Source organism: Anomaloglossus baeobatrachus, chromosome 5 (genome assembly GCF_048569485.1).
Source record: "Anomaloglossus baeobatrachus isolate aAnoBae1 chromosome 5, aAnoBae1.hap1, whole genome shotgun sequence".
Classification (NCBI taxonomy): Eukaryota; Metazoa; Chordata; class Amphibia; order Anura; family Aromobatidae; genus Anomaloglossus; species Anomaloglossus baeobatrachus.
The window spans coordinates 23,072,881-23,097,012 of record NC_134357.1 but is presented as its reverse complement, the minus strand read 5'-3'; the positions used below and the strand labels follow the sequence as shown (position 1 = coordinate 23,097,012).

The 24,132-nt window shown below is 44.0% G+C and overlaps 2 protein-coding genes across 4 annotated transcripts in view; one reads left to right on the top strand and one right to left on the bottom strand.

The window, feature by feature from the left end:
- Nucleotides 1–7,649, top strand: part of LOC142310687 (uncharacterized) — an 80,799-nt gene extending 73,150 nt beyond the window's left edge. The window contains exons 17-18 of the mRNA XM_075348268.1: nt 3,969–4,022; nt 4,111–7,649. Of these exons, the coding sequence (XP_075204383.1) occupies nt 3,969–4,022; nt 4,111–4,329 (273 nt within the window). The 3' untranslated portion in view covers nt 4,330–7,649. The remainder of the gene's footprint in view (nt 1–3,968; nt 4,023–4,110) is intronic.
- Nucleotides 7,650–7,751: 102 nt separating this feature from the next.
- Nucleotides 7,752–24,132, bottom strand: part of FOXJ2 (forkhead box J2) — a 31,579-nt gene continuing 15,198 nt past the window's right edge. For 2 of the 3 annotated variants that reach the window (XM_075348271.1, XM_075348269.1), the window contains exons 6-11: nt 19,611–19,749; nt 18,987–19,196; nt 18,804–18,905; nt 18,262–18,486; nt 17,823–17,933; nt 7,752–11,143 (exon numbers count right to left, since the gene is read on the bottom strand). In XM_075348271.1, coding sequence (XP_075204386.1) covers nt 11,037–11,143; nt 17,823–17,933; nt 18,262–18,486; nt 18,804–18,905; nt 18,987–19,196; nt 19,611–19,749 — 894 coding nt within the window. In that variant the 3' untranslated portion in view covers nt 7,752–11,036. The remainder of the gene's footprint in view (nt 11,144–17,822; nt 17,934–18,261; nt 18,487–18,803; nt 18,906–18,986; nt 19,197–19,610; nt 19,750–24,132) is intronic. The other variant, XM_075348270.1, reaches the window with a different exon arrangement.

The following is a 24,132-nucleotide window of genomic DNA, read 5'->3' as shown; positions in this document are numbered from 1 at the left end:
ACCGCTCTCAATCTGGATACTCCTGATGGTGACGCCGTGGTAAATGACCTTATAGCGGCCATCAATAGTCTATTGGAAATTTCTCCCCCTGCCCCTTCTGCAGAGGAGGCAGCTGCACAGCAGGAGAAGTTCCATTTCAGGTATCCCAAGCCTAAACTGAGTACTTTTCTGGACCACGCTGACTTCAGAGAATCAGTCCAGAAACACCATGCTTACCCAGACAAGCGTTTCTCCAAACGTCTTAAGGATACACGTTATCCCTTTCCCCCTGACGTGGTCAAACGCTGGACCCAGTGTCCAAAGGTGGACCCCCCAATCTCCAGGCTTGCGGCTAGATCCATAGTTGCAGTGGAGGATGGGGCTTCACTTAAAGATGCCAATGACAGACAGATGGACCTTTGGTTAAAGTCTGTCTATGAAGCTATCAGCGCGTCGTTTGCTCCAGCATTCGCGGCCGTGTGGGCACTCCAAGCTATTTCAGCTGGTCTGGCACAGGTGGACTCTATCATACGTCCAGCAGTGCCGCGAGTAGCGTCCCTAACCTCGCAAATGTCTGCGTTTGCGACTTACGCTATCAACGCTGTCCTGGACTCTACAAGCCGTACCTCAATAGCGTCTGCCAACTCTGTGGTTTTGCGCAGAGCCTTGTGGTTAAAGGAATGAAAAGCGGATTCTGCTTCCAAAAAATGTTTAACCAGCTTGCCACTATCTGTAGATAGACTGTTTGGTGAACAATTGGCTGAAATCATTAAACAATCCAAGGGTAAAGACTCCTCCTTACCCCAGCCCAGATCAAGCAAACCTCAACAGAGGAAGTGGCAGTCGAGGTTTCGGTCCTTTCGAGGCTCCGGCAAGACCCAATTCTCCTCGTCCAAAGGGACTCAGAAGGAGCAAAGGAGCTCAGATTCCTGGCGGGCTCACTCACGCCCCAAGAAAGCAACCGGAGGAACCGCTTCCAAGGCGGCTGCCTCATGACTTTCGGCCTCATCCCTACGCATCCTCGGTCGGTGGCAGGCTCTCCCGCTTTTGCGACATTTGGCTGCCACAGGTCAAAGACCGGTGGGTAACAGACATTTTGTCTCACGGGTACAGGATAGAGTTCAGTTCTCATCCTCCGCCTCGGTTCTTCAGAACCTCCCCACATCCCGACCGAGCAGATGCCCTTCTGCAGGCGGTGTGCTCACTAAAAGCAGAAGGAGTGGTGATCCCTGTTCCTCACAGGAACAAGGGCAAGGTTTTTACTCCAATCTCTTTGTGGTTCCAAAAAAGGACGGCTCGTTTCGTCCTGTTCTGGACCTAAAGCTGCTCAACAAGCATGTGAACGCCAGGCGGTTCCGGATGGAATCCCTCCGCTCCGTCATTGCTTCAATGTCTCAAGGAGATTTCCTTGCATCAATAGACATCAAAGATGCTTATCTCCACGTGCCGATTGCTACAGAGCACCAACGTTTTCTACGTTTCGTGATAGGAGACGACCATCTACAGTTCGTAGCTCTGCCATTTGGTCTGGCGACAGCCCCACGGGTTTTCACCAAGGTCATGGCGGCAGTGGTAGCAGTCTTGCATTCTCAGGGACATTCGGTGATCCCTTACTTAGACGATCTACTTGTCAAAGCACCCTCTCAAGAGGCATGCCAACACAGCCTGAATGTTGCGCTGGAGACTCTCCAGACTTTCGGGTGGATCATCAACTTTTCAAAGTCAAACCTGGCACCGACTCAAGGAGTCCACCCTTCAGATCAATGTTCTGGAAATCAGGGCAGTGTATCTTGCCCTATTAGCCTTCCAGCAGTGGCTGGAAGGAAAGCAGATCCGAATTCAGTCGGACAATTCCACAGCGGTGGCATACATCAACCACCAAGGAGGGACACGCAGTCGGCAAGCCTTCCAGGAAGTCAGGCGGATTCTGATGTGGGTGGAGGAAAGAGCATCCACCATATCAGCAGTTCACATCCCGGGCGTAGAAAACTGGGAAGCAGACTTCCTCAGTCGCCAGGGCATGGACGCAGGGGAATGGTCCCTTCACCCGGACGTGTTTCAGGAAATCTGCCGCCGCTGGGGGGTGCCGGACGTCGACCTAATGGCGTCTCGACACAACAACAAGGTCCCGACCTTCATAGCGCGGTCTCGCGATCAAAGAGCTCTGGCGGCAGACGCCTTAGTGCAAGATTGGTCGCAGTTCCGGCTCCCTTATGTGTTTCCACCTCTGGCACTCTTGCCCAGAGTGTTACGCAAGATCAGATCCGATTGCGGCCGCGTCATACTCGTCGCCCCAGACTGGCCGAGGAGGTCGTGGTACCCGGATCTGTGGCATCTCACGGTCGGCCAACCGTGGGCACTACCAGACCGTCCAGACTTACTGTCCCAAGGGCCGTTTTTCCATCGGAATTCTGCGGCCCTGAACCTGACTGTGTGGCCATTGAGTCCTGGATCCTAGCGTCTTCAGGATTACCTCAAGGGGTCGTGGCCACCATGAGACAGGCCAGGAAGCCCACGTCTGCTAAGATCTACCACAGAACGTGGAAGATTTTCTTATCCTGGTGCTCTGCACAAGGAGTATCCCCCTGGCCATTCGCGTTACCTGTCGTTCTTTCCTTCCTGCAATCTGGGTTGGAAAAGGGCTTGTCGCTCGGCTCCCTTAAAGGGCAAGTCTCGGCACTATCCGTGTTTTTTTTCAGAAGCGTCTAGCACGACTTTCTCAGGTGCGCACGTTCCTGCAGGGGGTTTGTCATATCGTACCTCCGTACAGGCGGCCGTTAGATCCGTGGGATCTAAACAAGGTCCTTGTTGCTCTCCAGAAGCCGCCCTTCGAGCCTCTGAGGGATGTGTCACTTTCGCGACTCTCACAGAAAGTGGCCTTTCTGGTGGCGGTCACGTCTCTTCGGAGAGTGTCTGAACTAGCAGCGCTGTCATCCAAAGCTCCTTTCCTGGTGTTCCACCAGGACAAGGTAGTGCTGCGCCCCATTCAGGAGTTTCTCCCTAAGGTGGTATCCTCTTTTCATCTTAATCAGGATATCTCCTTGCCTTCCTTTTATCCGCATGCAGTTCATCGGTATGAAAAGGATTTACATTTGTTGGATCTGGTGAGAGCACTCAGAATCTACATTTCCCGCACGGCGCCCCTGCGCCGCTCGGATGCACTCTTTGTCCTTGTCGCTGGTAAGCGCAAAGGGTCGCAGGCTTCCAAAGCCACCCTGGCTCGATGGATCAAAGAACCAATTCTTGAAGCCTACCGTTCTGCTGGGCTTCCGGTTCCATCAGGGCTGAAGGCCCATTCTACCAGAGCCGTGGGTGCGTCCTGGGCATTACGACACCAGGCTACGGCTCAACAGGTGTGCCAGGCAGCTACCTGGTCGAGTCTGCACACTTTCACCAAACATTATCAGGTGCATACCTATGCTTCGGCGGACGCCGGCCTAGGTAGAAGAGTCCTGCAGGCGGCAGTTGCCTCCCCGTAGGGGAGGGCTGTCTTTGCAGCTCTAACATGAGGTATTTCTTTACCCACCCAGGGACAGCTTTTGGACGTCCCAATCGTCTGGGTCTCCCAATGGAGCGCCGAAGAAGAAGGGAATTTTGTTACTTACCGTAAATTCCTTTTCTTCTAGCTCCTATTGGGAGACCCAGCACCCGCCCTGTTGTCCTTCGGGATTTTTGGTTGTTTTTCGGATACACATGTTGTTCATGTTTAATGGTTTTCAGTTCTCCGATGTTACTTCGGAGTGAATTTGTTTAAACCAGTTATTGGCTTTCCTCCTTCTTGCTTTTGCACTAAAACTGGTGAGCCAGTGATCCCACTGGGGGTGTATAGCCAGAAGGGGAGGGGCCTTACACTTTTTAGTGTAATGCTTTGTGTGGCCTCCGGAGGCAGTACTATACACCCAATCGTCTGGGTCTCCCAATAGGAGCTAGAAGAAAAGGAATTTACGGTAAGTAACAAAATTCCCTTCTTTTTTCACGAATAACTCTAGGATTCAATTGATTCTTCTACATCTCAATTAAGTGTGACAGAACTACAGCATCAGGTATAATGGGACAGTACAGGTGGGGGGGGGGGTTCTGCAAAGGTCCAGAGACGTAACACATACAGTGATCATGTCTCTTCTCCCACAGATCTCCTCATTAAAGTCGCAGCTCGAGACAGAACGTGGACACCGCTCCCGTTACATACAGCGATGTTCCCGTACGACTGATGACCTTATGTGCCTTAGACAAAATCTGACTCGTTCACTAGCTGCCGTGACCTCTGATACTAGAATTCAAGTGCTAGAGAGGGAAACTATCCACCTGGATGACACTTTAAACCGCAGCCTTGGCCTTTCCACAACCTGAATGTGTAGGTCAACATGAAAGCATGCAAAGTCTCGCTTCCTTTGAGGAACAGGATCGGTCCCTGAGGCAGAGGAGTCAGAAAACAGCAATTGTAGCATGTAAAAGGGGTTTCTTCCCCTTCTACTTGTTTTTTGGAAGTCTAGTTCAGTTACATTATAAGTGAATGATCACTGAGCATTTTTACGAACAAGGTTGCAATGGTAAAATGTAATGTGGGTTGGTGATCAAAGGTCCAATGATGTTGACTATATTGTCTGTTGAAGGATAGCTTGTGTGTGATTGTCGTGTGTTTGGCGCTTTGTATGTTTGGTTGTACATGTTTGTCAAGGTCCTTTGGTGACTAGGAGCATGCTAAAAATGATCAATCCTCGCTATAGTGATACATTTACCATACTTGACGTTTCTAGTTCTTAAACTCTTAGGTACCGAAATGGGGTCTGACTCCAGCCCTGTTTTAAAAACATTTTCATTAGCGAAACTTACATTTTTTCATCAGAATTTTCCAACATGGTGGAAACCTTTTGTCTATGAAATCCTATGCTGTGAGTAATCAGTAATGCCAAAATAGTACTTGGGAGATTATTTGCCAATTATGGACATCTTTATGGTAAGATTGTTTTGCCATATCACCAGTGTTTCAGAAACTCCAGTCCTCAGGGCCCCCAACAGATCATGTTTTCAGGATTTCCTTAGCATTGCACAAGCGATGGAATCATTATCAAGACATCAGAAATTGACACCTTTGCTCTCAGCTGTGCAATACTAAGGAAATCCTGAAAACATGAGCTTTTGGGGGTCATGAGGACTGGAGTTTGGGAAACACTGATTTAGGGCATGGATCAGAAAACTACCGCACTAATGAAGCCACAACTCGTAACATGACCTTATAGCCTGTGGCTATCATAAATACAAGAGGTTAGTCTCCTAACAGCTGGAATCTTAGGCTATGTGTCCACGGTAGAATGTACCTGCGGATTTTTCTGCATGAAAATCCGCGACTTTCGCAGCAAATCCGCACCTTATTTTTGCCGCGGATTTGCCGCGGATTACCGCGAAATTGCCGCGGATTTTGATGCAGATTTTTTTTTTTTCCCCCATTCTATACCCAAAATCCGCACCAAAATCTGCAACAATAATTGACATGCTGCAGATTTTTCCGGATCAAAATCCGCGGCAAATCCGCCGCGGAAAAATCCGCAGCATGGACACAGCATTTCCAAAATGCCATTGAAATGGCTTGGAAGTGCCGGTGCTGCAGATTTTCGGTAAATCCGCGGCAAATCCGCGGCAAAATCCGCGCAAAATCCGCAGCGTGGGCACATAGCCTTAAAGGCTGCTGAACCCTTTACATGTGGATCTTGTACACCCAATTAGAGTTGTATCATTGCATCTGGCTCAAAATAGTGTTTGAAGAGGTCAGAGTTGTGTTTTGTTATGATACAGACATTAATTTTATTATGGAATTTGGGTACCGCAATGGGGTGTAAATATACCCCTTCCTTAAAATGCACCACTGCGTCTCATCAAAGCACTTCATTTTTCATCATGAATGACTCAATTTAACTTTTGTCATCACTTAAAGCAAAAATGGGACTATTTATGGATGATAGACATTAATAGGTGTCGTGGTAAGCAAATTTTCACATTACCTTGAATGAATAGGATCCTTAAGGGCAGGTTTAGCACAAAATCTAGCAACCTATTACTTCGTTTTGATATGTCAGCTTGAAGTGTTAATTTATTGTGGGTTCCACAGCCCGTTGAACACCTTGATGTTTGAACTATGATGAATGTATAATCCCCAGTAGCGGATAGCTTTATTATAGTCCCAAAATGTTGGACAAATGCATTGCTTGGCATAAGGATATCTACTGCCATGATAGAAGTTAGTTTGATTTTTAAACAGGGTAAACTTGTTTTTTTAAATAGTCATTTGGTAGGTAAAAAAAAAAGGTCTGAAAAAACGAACCAGTACTTGTATATGAGGAAATTCTTTAAGTAGCATTTCCCTAATGAGTGGAGATGTGTGGTGCGGTCAAGATGCAGCTGCGTATCGATATTTGCACTCGACCTACGATCGCGATGACAATCAGTTTGTGGAGCATGTTGACGTAGCCATGAGGACGTAGTTGTGAATGTTGGCGAGTGATGTACAGTACGCTGTGCTATATGTGTGATTGTTGTATGGATGTATAGTGAATTTTTTCAAACTTTTGTGACGACTTAAAGGGTAATTCCATCCAGTGTGTAAATTCACACTTAGCCCAATCCTGGTGGGAATTCTTGGTTGGGAGGTTGGAAATGCAAAAAGATAACACACCCTTTCCGATCACCTGTTTCTGGCTCTTGTAATAGTTGTAGTGAAGGAGGCCAAACATGGTTCTAATTTTTTGGTTTTCACACTTTTTTTGGACAGTGCCTTGTCATACGAGGTCATATAAAAGTCCTACGGACAGCGGGGTCCTGAGCAAGAGACCCTATTTCCTACGTGATCACATGGACGTTGCTCCATCCATAAAAGCTATCTGTGGGGTGGACTTGGGTCCCCCTGCACTCTTTTCAGTCCTTGTTCCAGTCGCAACACCTCTTGACTGTAACTGTCTCATAGGTATATATTTACAATGGAAGGAAGAAAAGGGTTAATCTCCTGCGCCGCCAAACCAGTCCAAATGATGTAGATAAAATGTGATGTATTGGTCAACGCGTTTCAAAGCCCTCAGAGGCTTCTTCATCAGGGCCTGTTCACCGGTTGGGTGTTGCGATTCGACCATGCACCAACATGTGAACACGGTCAAACGCCTTCATTCCGAATCTCCCTGTTTCCCAGTGTATGCAATCTCGAAGGGACGTAAGCCGCAAACGAACACCTTCTTGTGCCAAGGATCCAACATGCCTGACCCTTACATCTGTTCCAAAGGGATTGACAAACACTCACATATTGTTTATGATCACCAGTAGCTGGCTGTGGAGCGTGCCATGGGTACGGCTTGATCCCACGTAAGATGTGTCCAGACGGGACCACCACGTTAATATATGGATGCCCATTGCTATGTTTGAATCCCTACTGGATGGAATTGCTCTTTGTAAAGTATTACTCAGCGACCAGCGTCCGATATGTCTATCCTCCCGGGCGCAGGATGAATGTTATTCTATACAGTTATTTTTATATATTTATATATTTTAATAAAAACCTTATTATGTACATAGGTTAATATTGTATTTATCAGGCAGCGTGCCGGTGAGAGGCTGCGATGTCGTGACCTACCCAACCTCACCTTTTATATGTACGTCTGTGCATTTATTTATATAAATCCATCCATTTTGTACGATGTTTCGCCTCATTTTTGTGTAATTCCTTTGCGCCCGTTTCATCCGTTACTAGTATCGTCATTCGAAACAAAAAAAAAAAACATCAAGCGAAGCCACTTTCTGCTGATATGTTTAATAAGCGTCCATTGAACCTCATTCTGAACAGAAAAATAATTGGGAGTCACAAAGATGGCTTTCGACGGAGAGAATGGCGGCTGTGTTTAACGATCACAGAGCGGATCGTCGGCTGTTTTTCTCCAACACTCAACAGCCAAAGATCGATGTAAACGAGATCCTACAACGGATATGAAGTTTTCGAAGAAAATTAAGTTTGCAAACTCTGGGTATGAACTGGACTGGACCGGGCTAACGTTATGGCACCTTGTACGTGGGAATGGCCAAAATGGAGGGAAATATGACCGTGATTGTGGAACAATCGGGACCGTGTATAGGTAGGCATGACTGAAAAACACTACACATCCAGGGTTGTAGAAAAAACTATGGCGTTATGAGGATGGTCAAGATCGGACCCTTGTAATCACCGATGGACCAGCCATAAACACAACTTTTACACTGTTTCACCCTTGGGCACCAGGACGCTGAAGGTACTCTCTATATGGCTTGAACGCATGACGAAAAGTCAATGGGCCGCCCTTTGTCACACAGATCGATTTCAGGGACACGGTCCTCACGAGTTGTCACCCAAGTTTCGAAGACTTTTAGAAACAAAGCAGTGCAGGCAATTAGTCTTTACAGGAGTTGTATAGTATGGCTTCCAGATTGGTTGTCTCAGAAATCTATATCACTAAAATCACCAATTGTCCCCCAACATCTGCTCCTTTTTGAAGGTCTACCGAACCAAAATATTGACTTGCGAAAAGTCCGACTGCTGTGGACATCATTAAGTGAGCAACCACCAGCCAAAAACATCATAACCTTGTAGGACAAATTCATAATCTGTATTTACCAAGACATTTTACTGTAGGGGAAATGCCCTGTACACACTGACCTGACCCACGAGGCATCAGTAACCGCAAAAATGGATATCTTGAAAAGGTCTGGTGGTTCTCCACCGTTGGGTGGCCATGCTCTAGGATCGAAACGATATCCCGTAACCGCAGGACACTGCCCAATCTGGCAATATGAAGAACGTGAGCGCTATGGATGTGGGCACTCGTTGACCGGGATTGTATAAACCTCTTTTTAGGACACTATATGACCATCTGGATCTTTTACCTCGTAGCGGATATTCACATGGGCTGAAATGTAAACTATTATCTTGTATTACGCATCAATGTAAACACAAGAGCCCTGAAAAGTAGTGATGGTGGACTCCTCTCAAGGCCCCAAGTATAAAAGAAGTCAATAGGGGACTCGAGCATTTTTCTGGGAAATTCTCCATTGACTATTATACTTGGGTGCTTGAATTGCGTCCATCCGAGCATCCAACTGCTCCTTACGAGTACCGAGCACCCGAGCATGGTAGTGCCCGCTCATCACTAGTTACGAGTACTGAGCACCCGAGCGTGGTAGTGCCCGCTCATCACTAGTTACGAGTACTGAGCACCCGAGCATGGTAGTGCCCGCTCATCACTAGTTATGAGTACTGAGCACCTGAGCATGGTAGTGCCTGCTCATCACTAGTTACGAGTACCGAGCACCCGAGCATGGTAGTGCCCGCTCATCACTAGTTACGAGTACTGAGCACCCGAGCGTGGTAGTGCCCGCTCATCACTAGTTACGAGTACTGAGCACCCGAGCGTGGTAGTGCCCGCTCATCACTAGTTATGAGTACCGAGCATGGTAGTGCCCGCTCATCTCTAGTTACGAGTACCGAGCACCTGAGCATGGTAGTGCCCGCTCATCACTAGTTACGAGTACTGAGCACCTGAGCATGGTAGTGCCAGCTCATCACTAGTTCCGAGCACTCGAGCATGGTAGTGCCCGCTCTTCACTACTGATATGATGCGGGAGGTCAGCCCGATTTATGTTCTGTATTCAGCCTGTGAATATTGGTCGGCTTGTACTCTACACCGGCATAATGGCTATTTGGTGGCTTGTACCCATAAAATTATCAACTGGCTCCATCATTACTTTTAACATGAATACTTACTGATTAGTAGACTGTGCTTATATATTACTATGATAGCCATTGACTAGTGGACTGTGCCCATATACGACCAGGATAACCATTGTTAAGAGGACTGTTCCCTGTATATAACCATGATAGCCATTGCCTAGTGAGCTGTGCCCACATGCAAGCAAGAGTAACCATTGCCTAGAGTACTGTACCCACAAATTACCAGAATAACCATTGATTAATGGACTGTGCCTATATATAACCAGGATAACCATTGACTAGAACAGTGTGCTCACTTATACCTAGAATAACCATTATCTATAGGACCGGACCCACAAGTTTCCAGGATAACCATTAATTAGAGTACTGTGCCTATATATGACCAGGATAACCATTGACTAGTGGACTGTCCACATACGGCCAGGATAGCCATTGCCTATGGGACTGTGCTTCTCAACAAGGCACAGACTCTTCACTATTGCACATGCCGTGGTGGGCATCGTGTTTCTATGTAGCATCCATGCCCAGGAGCCATTATCGCCATTCCTGTAACGATCCAAGATGGAAACCGAAAAAAATGAATCCGTGCCAAAAAGATGAAATGATGGAGGAAATTGTTATCCAAAAAAAAAATAAAAAAAATCCTTATTTTTGTGATGTGCAAACCATGATATGCCCCGCTTGGCATCGTCGGGTCCGCTCGCTCTATGTGCCACATACCACTACAGTAATGAACTTCACAACAAAACGGTAAAAGCATAAGAGACATCCAACGGGTAGCAATACAAAGAAGACGGACGACTGCGCTGGTTTGCAAATAGTTGTTTCTGGGATTTCGGGACGAGGGTCTGCCCAAAAGTCATGAAAGTCTGTAGGAAATCTCACCAACGTCTCAAGTCCAAGATGGCTGCAGACTCCTGGATAACACTTTGTGCTGTGCAATATACGTACGCTTTATAAATAAGTTGGCCTTGGGTAGACTGGCGACCGTGCCCTCCCCAGAGACACTGTGAATGCCCTCTCCCATGGGGACACCGCCACTGCTTGGCACTAAGAAATCCGAGGCGGCCGGAGGGGATCGCCATCCTCGCCGGATACTCAGCAGTGTCACAGAGGGAGAGATAGTGAAGTCTGTGTATGGGAAGGGGCTTATCTTCATGAATTGTCTCCGTATCCAGTGAGAGGGGCCCGTCGGCCCTGATTGTCGGGCGAAGATATACATTTATATATTTATATATATCTATACACGTGGAGGGAGGATTTCACCCTCTCCTATATTTCTTTTGCATTTCGCCTGGGGATCCGCAGTGCAGAGTCTTTAAGCGATCGAGTCCCAGTCAAAGTCGTCTTGTATTTCTTCGCTGCTGGGAGGATAACGGAGTACCTGGCGAGCTGGCGGATACAGAGCGCGCTGAGAATGGCGACCTGTGAGCGGAAAGAAAAACGGTAAATGACCACAAATGTAAAAGGCGTTTCTGATTGCTGCCCTTCGTCATCAGGTTGACCCCTGTCCCCATTTTGCTAACAGAAAGCAAAAAGAACGCAAAGCCGAAAACAGGGCAGTGCCATAACCTAATGAAAGTAAGTTAATACTCCTCTCCAAGCCCTTAAAGGGAATTGAAGGTGATTTTCTTGTACAATAGGAATGTTATCATTAAATAGAGCTTAAGGAAACCTTTCAGGATTAGTATGTTTTATTGCTCTACCTTATCCTGTTATCTTGTTGTAAGCTCCATAGAGTTCAGTGTGACCTAGTAACTAGTCAAGCATATGTAATAACAAAATGCATATTCATTGCTCCCACCTCTCAATGCTAGCATCAGTGAAAGTAAACCTGAACTGAATTTGCATTGCTACCCCCACCAATACACCCTTCCACCTCTCAGTAGTGTTAGTGAATGCACTGGGCTGGGGAAGCAGTGAATATACAAATTGTATTTACATACACATGACCAGAGTGCTTGAGGCACTAAATTCTATGGAGCTTACAGCAAGAAAACAGGATCGGGTAGAACAATAAAACTTAGGGCTTAAGGAGACCTTTCAGGATCAGTAAGTTTTATTGTTCTACCTTATCCTGTTATCTTGTTGTAAGCTCCATGAAGTTTAGTGTGACATAGCAACTAGTCAAGCATATGTAAATACAAACTGCATATTCACTGCTTCCATGTCTCAGTGCTGACCTCAATGAACGTAAATCTGAACTGCATTTGTACTGCTGCCCCCATCCATACACCCTCCTACCTCTCAGCAGTGTTGGGGTACTGTCACACTTTAGCGACGCTCCCGCGATCCCACCAGCGATCTGACCTGGTCAGGATCGCTGGTGCGTCGCTACATGGTCGCTGGTGAGCTGTCAATCAAGCAGATCTCACCAGTGACCAGCCTCCAGCCACCAACGACGCATGGAAGCGATGCTGCGCTTGGTAACTAAGGTAACCCACCTGTTCAGAAATGCCTACAATCTACAATGAACTCACTGCCGCCCGACCGCCGTGCGGAGCTGCCGCCCGACCACCGTGCGGAGCTGCCGCCCGACCACCGTGCGGAGCTGCCGCCCGACCACCGTGCGGAGCTGCCGCCCGACCACCGTGCGGAGCTGCCGCCCGACCACCGTGCGGAGCTGCCGCCCAATCTACACCCCACCTACTGTCTCCTCCCCATAATCCTATAAAATGTAAGCCCGCAAGGGCAGGGCTCTCTTCCCTCTGTACTAGTCTGTCTACTGTAACTTGCATATGTATTTTGTATGTAACCCCTTCTCATGTACAGCACCATGGAATCAATGGTGCTCTATAAATAAATAATAATAATAAATAATAAATATCGGGTAACCAAGCGCTTGGTTACCTGATATTTACCTTGGTTACCAGTGCACACCGCTTAGCGCTGGCTCCCTGCACTCCTAGCCAGGATACACATCGGGTTAATAAGCAAATCGCTTTGCTTATTTACCCGATATGTACTCTGGCTATTTGTGCAGGGAGCAGGGAGCCGGCACTGGCAGCCTGAGAGCGGCGGACGCTAGTAACCAAGCAAAGCACTTTGCTTGGTTACCTGATATTTACCTTGGTTACAGCTTACCACAGGCTGCCAGAAACCGGCTCCCTGCACATTCAGAGCATTGCTCTCTCGCTGTCAAACACATTGATGTGTGCTTCACAGCGGGAGAGCAACATCCAAAAAAATGAACCAGAGCTGTGTGTAACGAGCAGCGATTTCACAGCAGGGGCCAGATCGCTGCTCAGTGTCACACACAGCGACTTCGCTAATGAGGTCACTGCTGTGTCACAAAAAACGTGACTCAGCAGCGATCTCCCTATGTGAGAAGTACCCCTTAGTGAAGGCACTGGGGGTGGGAGGAGTCAATATGCAAATAGTATTTACATACAGTTGACTAGTGTGCACAGAATTCTATGGAACTTACAGCAAGATAACAGGATAAGGTAGAACAAGAAAACTTAAGAGCTTAAGGAGATCTTTCAGGATCAGCAGGTTGTTCCTCCAAACGTAAATCAGACCCAGGTGTGTTTTTTTGTCAGTCTTCTCTATGTTCACAGTTTATATTTGTATTATGCATTTAATGAGTTAATGTTAAGTGGTGGATCCTTTCCATTTTTGATTGTGGTAAGTTTTATTGTTCTACCTTATCCTGTTATCTTGCTGTAAGCTCCATAGAATTCAGTGTCTGGTGCAGGCTAGTCAAGTGTATGTTAATACAATTTGCATATTCATTGCTCCCACCTCCCAGTACAGAGGTGAGAGAGGGAGTATGAGTGGAGGCAGCAGTGCAAATTCAGTTCAGATTTACCATCACTGATGCCAGCGCTGAGAGGTGGGTGTGGGGAGCAGTGAATATGCAGTTTGTATTTACATATGCTGGACTACTTACTAAGTCACATTGAATTCTACTGAGCTTACAACAAGATAACAGGATAATGTACAGCAAAAAAACTTACTGATCCTGAAAAGTCTCCTTAAGCCATATCTAAAGATAAAACATTATCACTGTACTAAAAAAAAATCACCTAAAAGATTCCCTTTAAGCAGAGCTGTAGTGTAAAGTATGGTGGATACTGCTAACAAGATGGGAGACAGTTTTATTACAACTTTAGACACTAAATACACTTTGGAGCCGAATTTGAAATCATTTGGGGAAATTTATTAAGACTGGCATTTTGTACATTAATTTTGAACCTCGAGCCCGTGGTAATAGGGAGTGCCACATTTCTTAAGGCTCCCATGTTATTTAATTATTAATGCAGATCTTGGTGCTAAAATATATGCAAGCCCTGAACCGGCAAAGATTCATGACACACATTATAGCGCTGAAGGCCGTGCCCCATTTTTTTCCCCATTTTCTAAAAAGTAATAGGTTGGTCACACAACTATCCAAACACCACTTAAAGGGAACCTGTCACCAGATTTGGTGGCTATAAGCTGCGGCCACCACCAGTGGGCTCTTATATACAGCATGTTAGAATGCTGTATATAAGAGCCCAGGCTGCTTTGTACAACTTAAAAATCACTTTATAATACTCACCTAATGGGCGGTGCGGTGCAGAACGGTGGGATGGGTGTCTCTGTTCTCCAGTACCAGCGCCTCCTCTTTCAGCCATCTTTATCGTCCTTCTGAAGCCTCGGTGCATGACCTGTCCTACGTCATCCACACTCGCCGGCATTGAGGTCCTGCACATTTGCACTACAATACTTTGATCTGCCATGCTCAGGGCAGATCAAAGAGCGCCTGCGCAGGACCTCAATGGCGGCGAGTGTGTATGACGTTGGATGCGTCATGCACACAGGCTTCAGAAGGACGATAAAGATGGCCGAAAGAGGAGGCGCTGGTACTGGAGCACGGAGACACCCATCCGACCAGTCTGCACCACACCGACCTTTAGGTGAGTATTATAGAGGGATTTTTTTTATGTTCTACAGAGCGGGACTCTTATATACAGCATGTTAGAATGCTGTATACACAGTGCCTTGCGAAAGTATTCAGGCCCCTTGAATTTTTGAACCTTTTCCCACATTTCAGGCTTCAAACAATAAAGATAAAATGTAAATGTACTGGTGAAGAATCAACAAGTGACACGATTGTGAAGGTGAACGAAATTTATTGCTTATTTTTAAACTTTTTTTAAAAAACAAATAATTGAAAATTGGGGCGTGCAATATTATTCATCCCCTTTACTTTCAGTGCAGCAAACTCCCTCCAGAAGTTCATTGAGGATCTCTGAATGATCCAATGTTGTCCTAAATGACTGATGATGATAAATATAATCCCCTGTGTGTAATCAAGTCTCCGTATAAATGCCCCTGCTCTGTGATAGTCTCAGTGTTCTGTTTAAAGGGCAGAGAGCATCATGAAGACCAAGGAACACAACAGGCAGGTCCAGGATACTGTTGTGGAGAAGTTTAAAGCCGGATTTGGTTAAAAAAAGGTTTCGACAACTTTAAACATCCCAAGAAGCCCTGTACAAGCGATCATATTGAAATGGAAGGAGTATCATACCACTGCAAATCTACCAAGACCCGGCCGTCCATCCAAACTATCATCTCACACAAGGAGAAGACTGATCAGAGATGCAGCCAAGAGGCCCATGATCACTCTGGATGATCTGCAGAGATCTACAGCTGAGGTGGGAGAGTCTGTCCATAGGACAACAATCAGCCGTACACTGCACAAATCTGGCCTTTATGGAAGAGTGGCAAGAAGAAAGCAATTTCTCAAAGATATCCATAAAAAGTGTTGTTTAAAGTTTGCCACAAGCCACCGGGAGACACCAAACATGTGGAGGAAGGTGCTCTGCTCAGATGAAACCAAAATCCAACTATTTGGGCACAATGCCAAACGATATGTTTGGTGTAAGGCTGGAAACACATCTATGCGAGTAAAATCTGTCCGAGTTGGCTGAAAAAAACTCGGCTGATTTTAGTTCACGTTAGGTCAGAGTGCAATGCAACTGCACGGCGATCCTGAGATTTTTATCATGATTGCAGTGCGTGTGCAATGCGTGTGTGATCCATGTGTGATCCTTTTTTTACTCAGCAGCTGTCATCTGCCATTCAGCTCTGCTACATGGCCGCTGACAGCAGCCACAGACAGAGCCATGTAGCAGAGCTGAATAGCCGCTGACAGCAGAAACAGACAGAGCCGCACAATCAGAATGAACTCGGGTGAACTTCACCCGACTTCATTGTCATCCCGCGGCTCTGTCTGGGTGTCGCGTACTGATTAGCGGTCACCCGTGAAGGACTCACCAGTGACCGCTAATCCCCTGAGTGACTGAATTGAGCAGCGCTATTAGCGCTGCTGTCACTCAGGTTACCCACGGCCAGCTGGATCCTCCCTCCGTGACCGCAACTCACCTGTGACTTCATCGCTGTCACTCGGGTGACTTGCTGTCACTGTTGGAGGATCCAGCGGTGGCCATGAGTTACCTGACTGACATCAGCTGATCGCGCTTCTCACCTCAGTTGCTGCGTGGAGGTGACAGGAGCGGCGGTGTCTTCTGCAGCTCCTGTCACCTTCATGTAGCAGAGTTGGAAGCGACGCGGGACCTCTGTGGATTACGTCGGACAAGGATGGGTTTTTTGCGTACTTAATAAATTGGTGAACGAGGGTCTTTGTTATTGTTTATTATTTCAAATAAAGTTTTTTTTTCACACACGCCCACCTGCTGCTGTGATTGGTTGTAGTGAGACAGCTGTCACTCAGCGTGGGGGCGTGTCTGACTGCAACCAATCATAGGTGCCGGTGGGCGGGGGAAAGCAGGGAATACAAGATGGAATAATGAGCGGCCGGCATTTTCAAAAGAGGAGAAGCCGCCAGAGCAGTGTGAATACCGTGCAGCGCCGCACTGGTGATCGGTGAGTATGAGAGAGGGGGGGAGAGGGATAGACCGACATGGACAGAGAGAGAGGGACAGAGATAGTGACCGACCAACAGACCGACCGACAGAGAGAATAGAGACCGAGAGGGAGAGACCAGCTGACAGAGAATAGTGATTGACAGACATCACTCGTTTCCAGTGTTTTAGGAAACATGCGAGAAATGTATTTAGAAAATCGGATGTCACTAGGATGGTGTGCGCGCCGTCCCGTGACATCCGATTTTTTACACGCTCCCATAGACTTGCATTGGAGAGACTCGCAGTAGAAACTCGCAAAAAAGCAGCATGCTGCAATTTTTTTCTCAGTCCGATTTGGACTGAGAAAAAAAAATTGCAAATGCGAGCTGAATCATTCACTAACATGTGTCCGAGTGCAATGCGAGATTTTCTCACATTGCTCTACTGCGAGAAACTCGCAAGTGAGAAGCCGGCCTAAAAGCAACACAGCTCATCAGCCTGAACACACCATCCCCACTGTCAAACATGGTGGTGGCAGCATCATGGTTTGGGCCTGCTTTTCTTCAGCAGGGACAGGGAAGATGGTTAAAATTGATGGGAAGATGGATGGAGCCAAATACAGGACTATTCTTGAAGAAAACCTGTTGGAGTCTGCAAAAGACCTGAGACTGGGACGGAGATTTGTCTTCCAACAAGACAATGATCCAAAACATAAAAACTGATAGACACATACCCCAAAAGACTTGTGGTGTAATCGCAACAAAAGGTTATACCTTAAAGGGGATGAATAATATTGCACGCCCCAATTTTCAGTTATTTATTTTTTTTAAAAGTTTAAAATGAGCAATAAATTTCGTTCAACTTTACAATTGTGTTCCACTTGTTGTTGATTCTTCACCAGAACATTAAAATTTTTATCTTTATGTTTGAAGCCTGAAATGTGGGAAAAGGTTGAAAAATTCAAGGGAGCTGAATACTTTCGCAAGGCACTTAAGAGCCCACTGGTGGTGGCCGCAGCTTATAGTCGCCAAATCTGGTGACAGGTTCCCTTTAAGACAAATTTTATTTCTTTTTGATGCCGGTTTTCTAAAGTCGAGGAAGTAACAAAATTCTCCCCTGCAATTTTTCAGGAGAGCAAAGCTGCAGTATAAAGCATTGAGGCACAAAGTCCTTTCTGTTTTTGTAAAGCCCAACACAACCTCCCTTTTAATATTTTAAATTTTTGTTATCATGTTTCCGGTGCCCCTCACCTTGCTGGCTGTATGTTGGAGGGGCCTGGGTTTGGATAGGATACCCAGGGGGAGCAGTGAAAGTATGACCACAGGATGCTGGCGGCTGCTGGTTTTGCCCATAAGAGGTGACTAGAAATAAAAAAAAAAAAAGTGTTAGTAAATTAGGAGAAATAAATCATATTAGGTAAATTAGGAACTTCCAAAATTAGGGTAATGACAAATACTCTGAAAAACAAAAAAAACTTCACCCTTCCTGTAAGTTATATGAGATCACATGCACCTTACAGGGGTCGTCCAGGATTAAAAAGACATGGCTGCTTTTTTTTTTTCTAGAAACAGCGCCACCGCTGTCCACAGGTTGCGTCCGGTACTGCATTGGGCTGAGCTGCAATACCGCACACGGCCTGTGGACTGGAGTGGCGCTGTTTTTGTATAATCCTGCAGATTCCATTCCTACCTGCCATGGTATGGCCCGGTTTTGCTCCCTGGAGGGCACAGGCGCTGCTGGTAGTGGGGGGCATTAATTGGGCCTGGCAGGGCGCTGCTTGCCCATGCGAGGAGGTGGGAGGCAGGAGTCCGGTGTGACTTAGCAGATGACTTAAGGAGTCGCACAAGCTGGCGATGTGATGTTGATCCAGGCTCCAGTTTTTCAGTTCCGCCTGGCGTAGACTCTCCATGAGGTCTGGTGAGACGAGAGGTGAAGTTAGGAAATTAGAGACGCGTACGTCCACTTTGGAAATAATTTCTGCAATTTGGCTCTGTATAAAATGTTAAATTTCACAATCAAAGCTGCATTCATGTTACATCTGGAGTTTCGAGTGCAGCTTTGGATGTGATTGGACGAAAAATGTATTAATGTTGTTTTTAAATCTGTCGGAACTCTCAGACATTCTATGTAACTGACCGTTTGAATTTTGAATGTAATCTCCTAACTGTCCAGCAGAGGGAGCCATAGCATCCTCACTACTAAACACCCCATCCCGGGAGGCGCAGGGTTACCTGAGAACTGGGACAGGTCCACAGTCGACCAGTCTAAATTGCTGACCATTTTGAAGCTTTCCTTTAAGGAGTCTATATTGGAGCACCAGTCGCTGGGAAGACCTGGAAAAGGCGGAGAAAACAGAAGTGATTGTCAGCTCTTCTGCCGAGATGAAATAAAGGCGCCTCATATAGAGAACGTACCCAAAGACATTGTAGGAGCGGGGGGCCGAGGCATCTGCTGGGAGGGGAGGTATGGCGGCTGCTGGTGCTGGCTTTGATGGTGAGAAGAGGAGGGATTGTTCATGCTGGGGACGTTGTGGGGGTGCAGCGAGGAAGACTCCCCCGAATTCTGTTGGTACATGCAGCAGCTTGACGATGGCGGCTGAACATCAGTGGGGAGAGGCGAGAGCCCTGATGGGGGAAAAATGGAGGAAAAGCTTAATTTTCAAGATCTCTGCTTGCTGTCAGTGACTGGAGCCTGAATACAGAGTGGAGAAAGCGACCTATGTCCTTCCCACCGATGGGTAACAGCATCTCCCAGTGGCCTGGCTATCAGGGCATGCTGAGAGTTGTAGTTCCACATCACTAGTGGATAGAATTGCAGAACACTATCATCTATCAAAAACATTAATGCTACAATTCAATGCTAGAAAATGGAGAGAAACTGAGGCAAAGTATGAAAGCTGCACATTAAGAGTTAACTTTATTTACAGAAATATAAAAAAGACCCCTTAAACTTTAAAGCTACAGTCCCTGGATGATGAGACGGAGCTGTGTCCACACCCCAATATCCTAGGTTCCGGCAGTTCCCCCCTCCATTCTCACCCTGTTTACCCTGCAAAGTACGGTACAGGCTGCGGAAGGAACAGCTGAGGTCGGGGATCTCCGAGAAGGAGAATTTGTAGCAATCGCTGTTGTTGTAGGATGGAGTCCGAGAGTCTGTAGGCATATGAGCGGAGGCGGCCTGCAACACACACAGCGGGGGTATTACATCACATGGGGGCAGTATTATAGTAGTTATATTCTTGTACATAGGGGCAGTATTATAGTAGTTATATTCTTGTACATAGGGAGCAGTATTATAGTAGTTATATTCTTGTACATAGGGGCAGTATTATAGTAGTTATATTCTTGTATATAGGGGCAGTATTATAGCAGTTATATTCTTGTACATAGGGGCAGTATTATAGTAGTTATATTCTTGTACATAGGGGCAGTATTATAGTAGTTATATTCTTGTACATAGGGGCAGTATTATAGTAGTTATATTCTTGTACATAGGAGCAGTATTATAGTAGTTATATTCTTGTACATAGGGGCAGTATTATAGTAGTTATATTCTTGTACATAGGAGCAGTATTATAGTAGTTATATTCTTGTATATAGGAGCAGTATTATAGTAGTTATATTCTTGTACATAGCGGCAGTATTATAGTAGTTATATTCTTGTACATAGGGAGCAGTATTATAGTAGTTATATTCTTGTACATAGGAGCAGTATTATAGTAGTTATATTCTTGTATATAGGGAGTAGTATTATAGTAGTTATATTCTTGTACATAGGGGCAGTATTATAGTAGTTATATTCTTGTACATAGGAGCAGTATTATAGTAGTTATATTCTTGTACATAGGGGCAGTATTATAGTAGTTATATTCTTGTACATAGGAGCAGTATTATAGTAGTTATATTCTTGAACATAGGGGCAGTATTATAGTAGTTATATTCTTGTATATAGGGAGCAGTATTATAGTAGTTATATTCTTGAACATAGGGGCAGTATTATAGTAATTATATTCTTGTACATAGGGGCAGTATTATAGTAGTTATATTCTTGTACATAGGGGCAGTATTATAGTAGTTATATTCTTGTACATAGGAGCAGTATTATAGTAGTTATATTCTTGTATATAGGGAGCAGTATTATAGTAGTTATATTCTTGTACATAGGGGCAGTATTATAGTAGTTATATTCTTGTACATAGGAGCAGTATTATAGTAGTTATATTCTTGTACATAGGGGCAGTATTATAGTAGTTATATTCTTGTACATAGGAGCAGTATTATAGTAGTTATATTCTTGAACATAGGGGCAGTATTATAGTAATTATATTCTTGTATATAGGGAGCAGTATTATAGTAGTTATATTCTTGTACATAGGGGCAGTATTATAGTAGTTATATTCTTGTACATAGGAGCAGTATTATAGTAGTTATATTCTTGTACATAGGGGCAGTATTATAGTAGTTATATTCTTGTACATAGGAGGCAGTATTATAGTAGTTATATTCTTGTACATGGGGGCAGTATTATAGTAGTTATATTCTTGTATATAGGGAGCAGTATTATAGTAGTTATATTCTTGAACATAGGGGCAGTATTATAGTAATTATATTCTTGTACATAGGGGCAGTATTATAGTAGTTATATTCTTGTACATAGGGGCAGTATTATAGTAGTTATATTCTTGTACATAGGAGCAGTATTATAGTAGTTATATTCTTGTACATAGGGGCAGTATTATAGTAGTTATATTCTTGTACATAGGAGCAGTATTATAGTAGTTATATTCTTGTACATAGGGGCAGTATTATAGTAGTTATATTCTTGTACATAGGAGCAGTATTATAGTAGTTATATTCTTGAACATAGGGGCAGTATTATAGTAATTATATTCTTGTATATAGGGAGCAGTATTATAGTAGTTATATTCTTGTACATAGGGGCAGTATTATAGTAGTTATATTCTTGTACATAGGAGCAGTATTATAGTAGTTATATTCTTGTACATAGGGGCAGTATTATAGTAGTTATATTCTTGTACATAGGAGGCAGTATTATAGTAGTTATATTCTTGTACATGGGGGCAGTATTATAGTAGTTATATTCTTGTATATAGGGAGCAGTATTATAGTAGTTATATTCTTGAACATAGGGGCAGTATTATAGTAATTATATTCTTGTACATAGGGGCAGTATTATAGTAGTTATATTCTTGTACATAGGGGCAGTATTATAGTAGTTATATTCTTGTACATAGGAGCAGTATTATAGTAGTTATATTCTTGTATATAGGGAGCAGTATTATAGTAGTTATATTCTTGAACATAGGGGCAGTATTATAGTATGTCCAAGAAGATAAGGGAGAGTCCAGCTCACCAAGGACTGACCTGCTGGTTGCAATCAGGGATCCTGCGCAGGGAATGAGGCTCGGTAACCATCCAATTGAAAATAGAAAAAGAGGTTTCCAGCGCCAGGAATAAGTTAAAAATCCTTTTTTATTGAAAATAAGGTAATAAAAATCCAGCAGATACCATAATAGATGTCAGAAAGATGGCAGAACAATGCGTTTCGACGCTTCAGGTCTTAGTCATGTTCTGACTTAGAGTGTAACCATCTCCCTTAAATCGGATCCCTGGTCCACTAATTAATTTCACATGTGTGGCTTCACTAGAGGCAACTCCTCAACTAGTAATTACGAGGGATCCGAAACAAATGGAGATACACCGTAGCAAATTCACATATATGAGTATACATGATATAATATGGTATAATGCAAGTGTGCACAGATACAAAAAATATATACACAAAAAACATATATACACATAAAATAACAACATATTAAAAACATTTGTATAGACCGATTTCCCTTGTTGTTTAATGTAACTATGAATATAGTATATAGTGATCCAACAAGACACTCTGCGTATAGTAATATAGATATAGTTAAATACCTCAAGAGATATATGATCTCTGATAAGATGACAATCTGACAAATAACTTTCCACATATATATAACATATGCCTTCCCTTCAACAATATACCAAATGCAATAATGGATGGATATTATGTACTAATCTAACATTCCATTCATATTAAGATAAGCAATATTCCAATAGCAATTTTTTGGTTGCAAGCATATGGTAGAAAAATAAAATAAAAAAAATAAAAAATCGCATAGTATGAATTAGGATATAAGTCACATTGATGACATTAGGTGTAATATCAATAAGGTGTAATACCAGTTATATTTAATAGTGTAATATCAAATCCTGGCGATTATTTAAGCCTTCCGGATATCTAGTGTTGAGAGTAAAAATCCAGAAGTATTCCCTATTTAATAATTTCCTTTTATGATCTCCACCTCTGATCGGTCTGGATACCTGTTCTACACCCTTGAATTGAATTTTTAAACAGAATGCAACTGCTATATCAGCAGTTTCAAAACACTTTGCCTTGGTGCACCAGGGTGATGTTAGCGGCTTTCAATTCAAGGGTGTAGAACAGGTATCCAGACCGATCAGAGGTGGAGATCATAAAAGGAAATTATTAAATAGGGAATCCTTCTGGATTTTTACTCTCAACACTAGATATCCGGAAGGCTTAAATAATCGCCAGGATTTGATATTACACTATTAAATATAACTGGTATTACACCTTATTGATATTACACCTAAGTCATCAATGTGACTTATATCCTAATTCATACTATGCGATTTTTTTTTTTTTTTTTTCTCTCTACCATATGCTTGCAACCAAAAAATTGCTATTGGAATATTGCTTATCTTAATATGAATGGAATGTTAGATTAGTACATAATATCCATCCATTATTGCATTTGGTATATTGTTGAAGGGAAGGCATATGTTATATATATGTGGAAAGTTATTTGTCAGATTGTCATCTTATCAGAGATCATATATCTCTTGAGGTATTTAACTATATCTATATTACTATACGCAGAGTGTCTTGTTGGATCACTATATACTATAGTCATAGTTACATTAAACAACAAGGGAAATCGGTCTATACAAATGTTTTTAATATGTTGTTATTTTATGTGTATATATGTTTTTTGTGTATATATTTTTTGTATCTGTGCACACTTGCATTATACCATATTATATCATGTATACTCATATATGTGAATTTGCTACTGTGTATCTCCATTTGTTTCGGATCCCTCGTAATTACTAGTTGAGGAGTTGCCTCTAGTGAAACCACACATGTGAAATTAATTAGTGGACCAGGAAATTAAGGGAGATGGTTACACTCTAAGTCAGAACATGACTAAGACCTGAAGCGTCGAAACGCGTTGTTCTGCCATCTTTCTGACATCTATTATGGTATCTGCTGGATTTTTATTACCTTATTTTCAATAAAAAAGGATTTTTAACTTATTCCTGGCGCTGGAAACCTCTTTTTCAGTATTATAGTAGTTATATTCTTGTACATAGGAGCAGTATTATAGTATTTGTATTCTTGTACATAGGAGCAGTATTATAGTAGTTATATTCTTGTACATAGGAGCAGTATTATAGTAGTTATATTCTTGTACATAGGAGC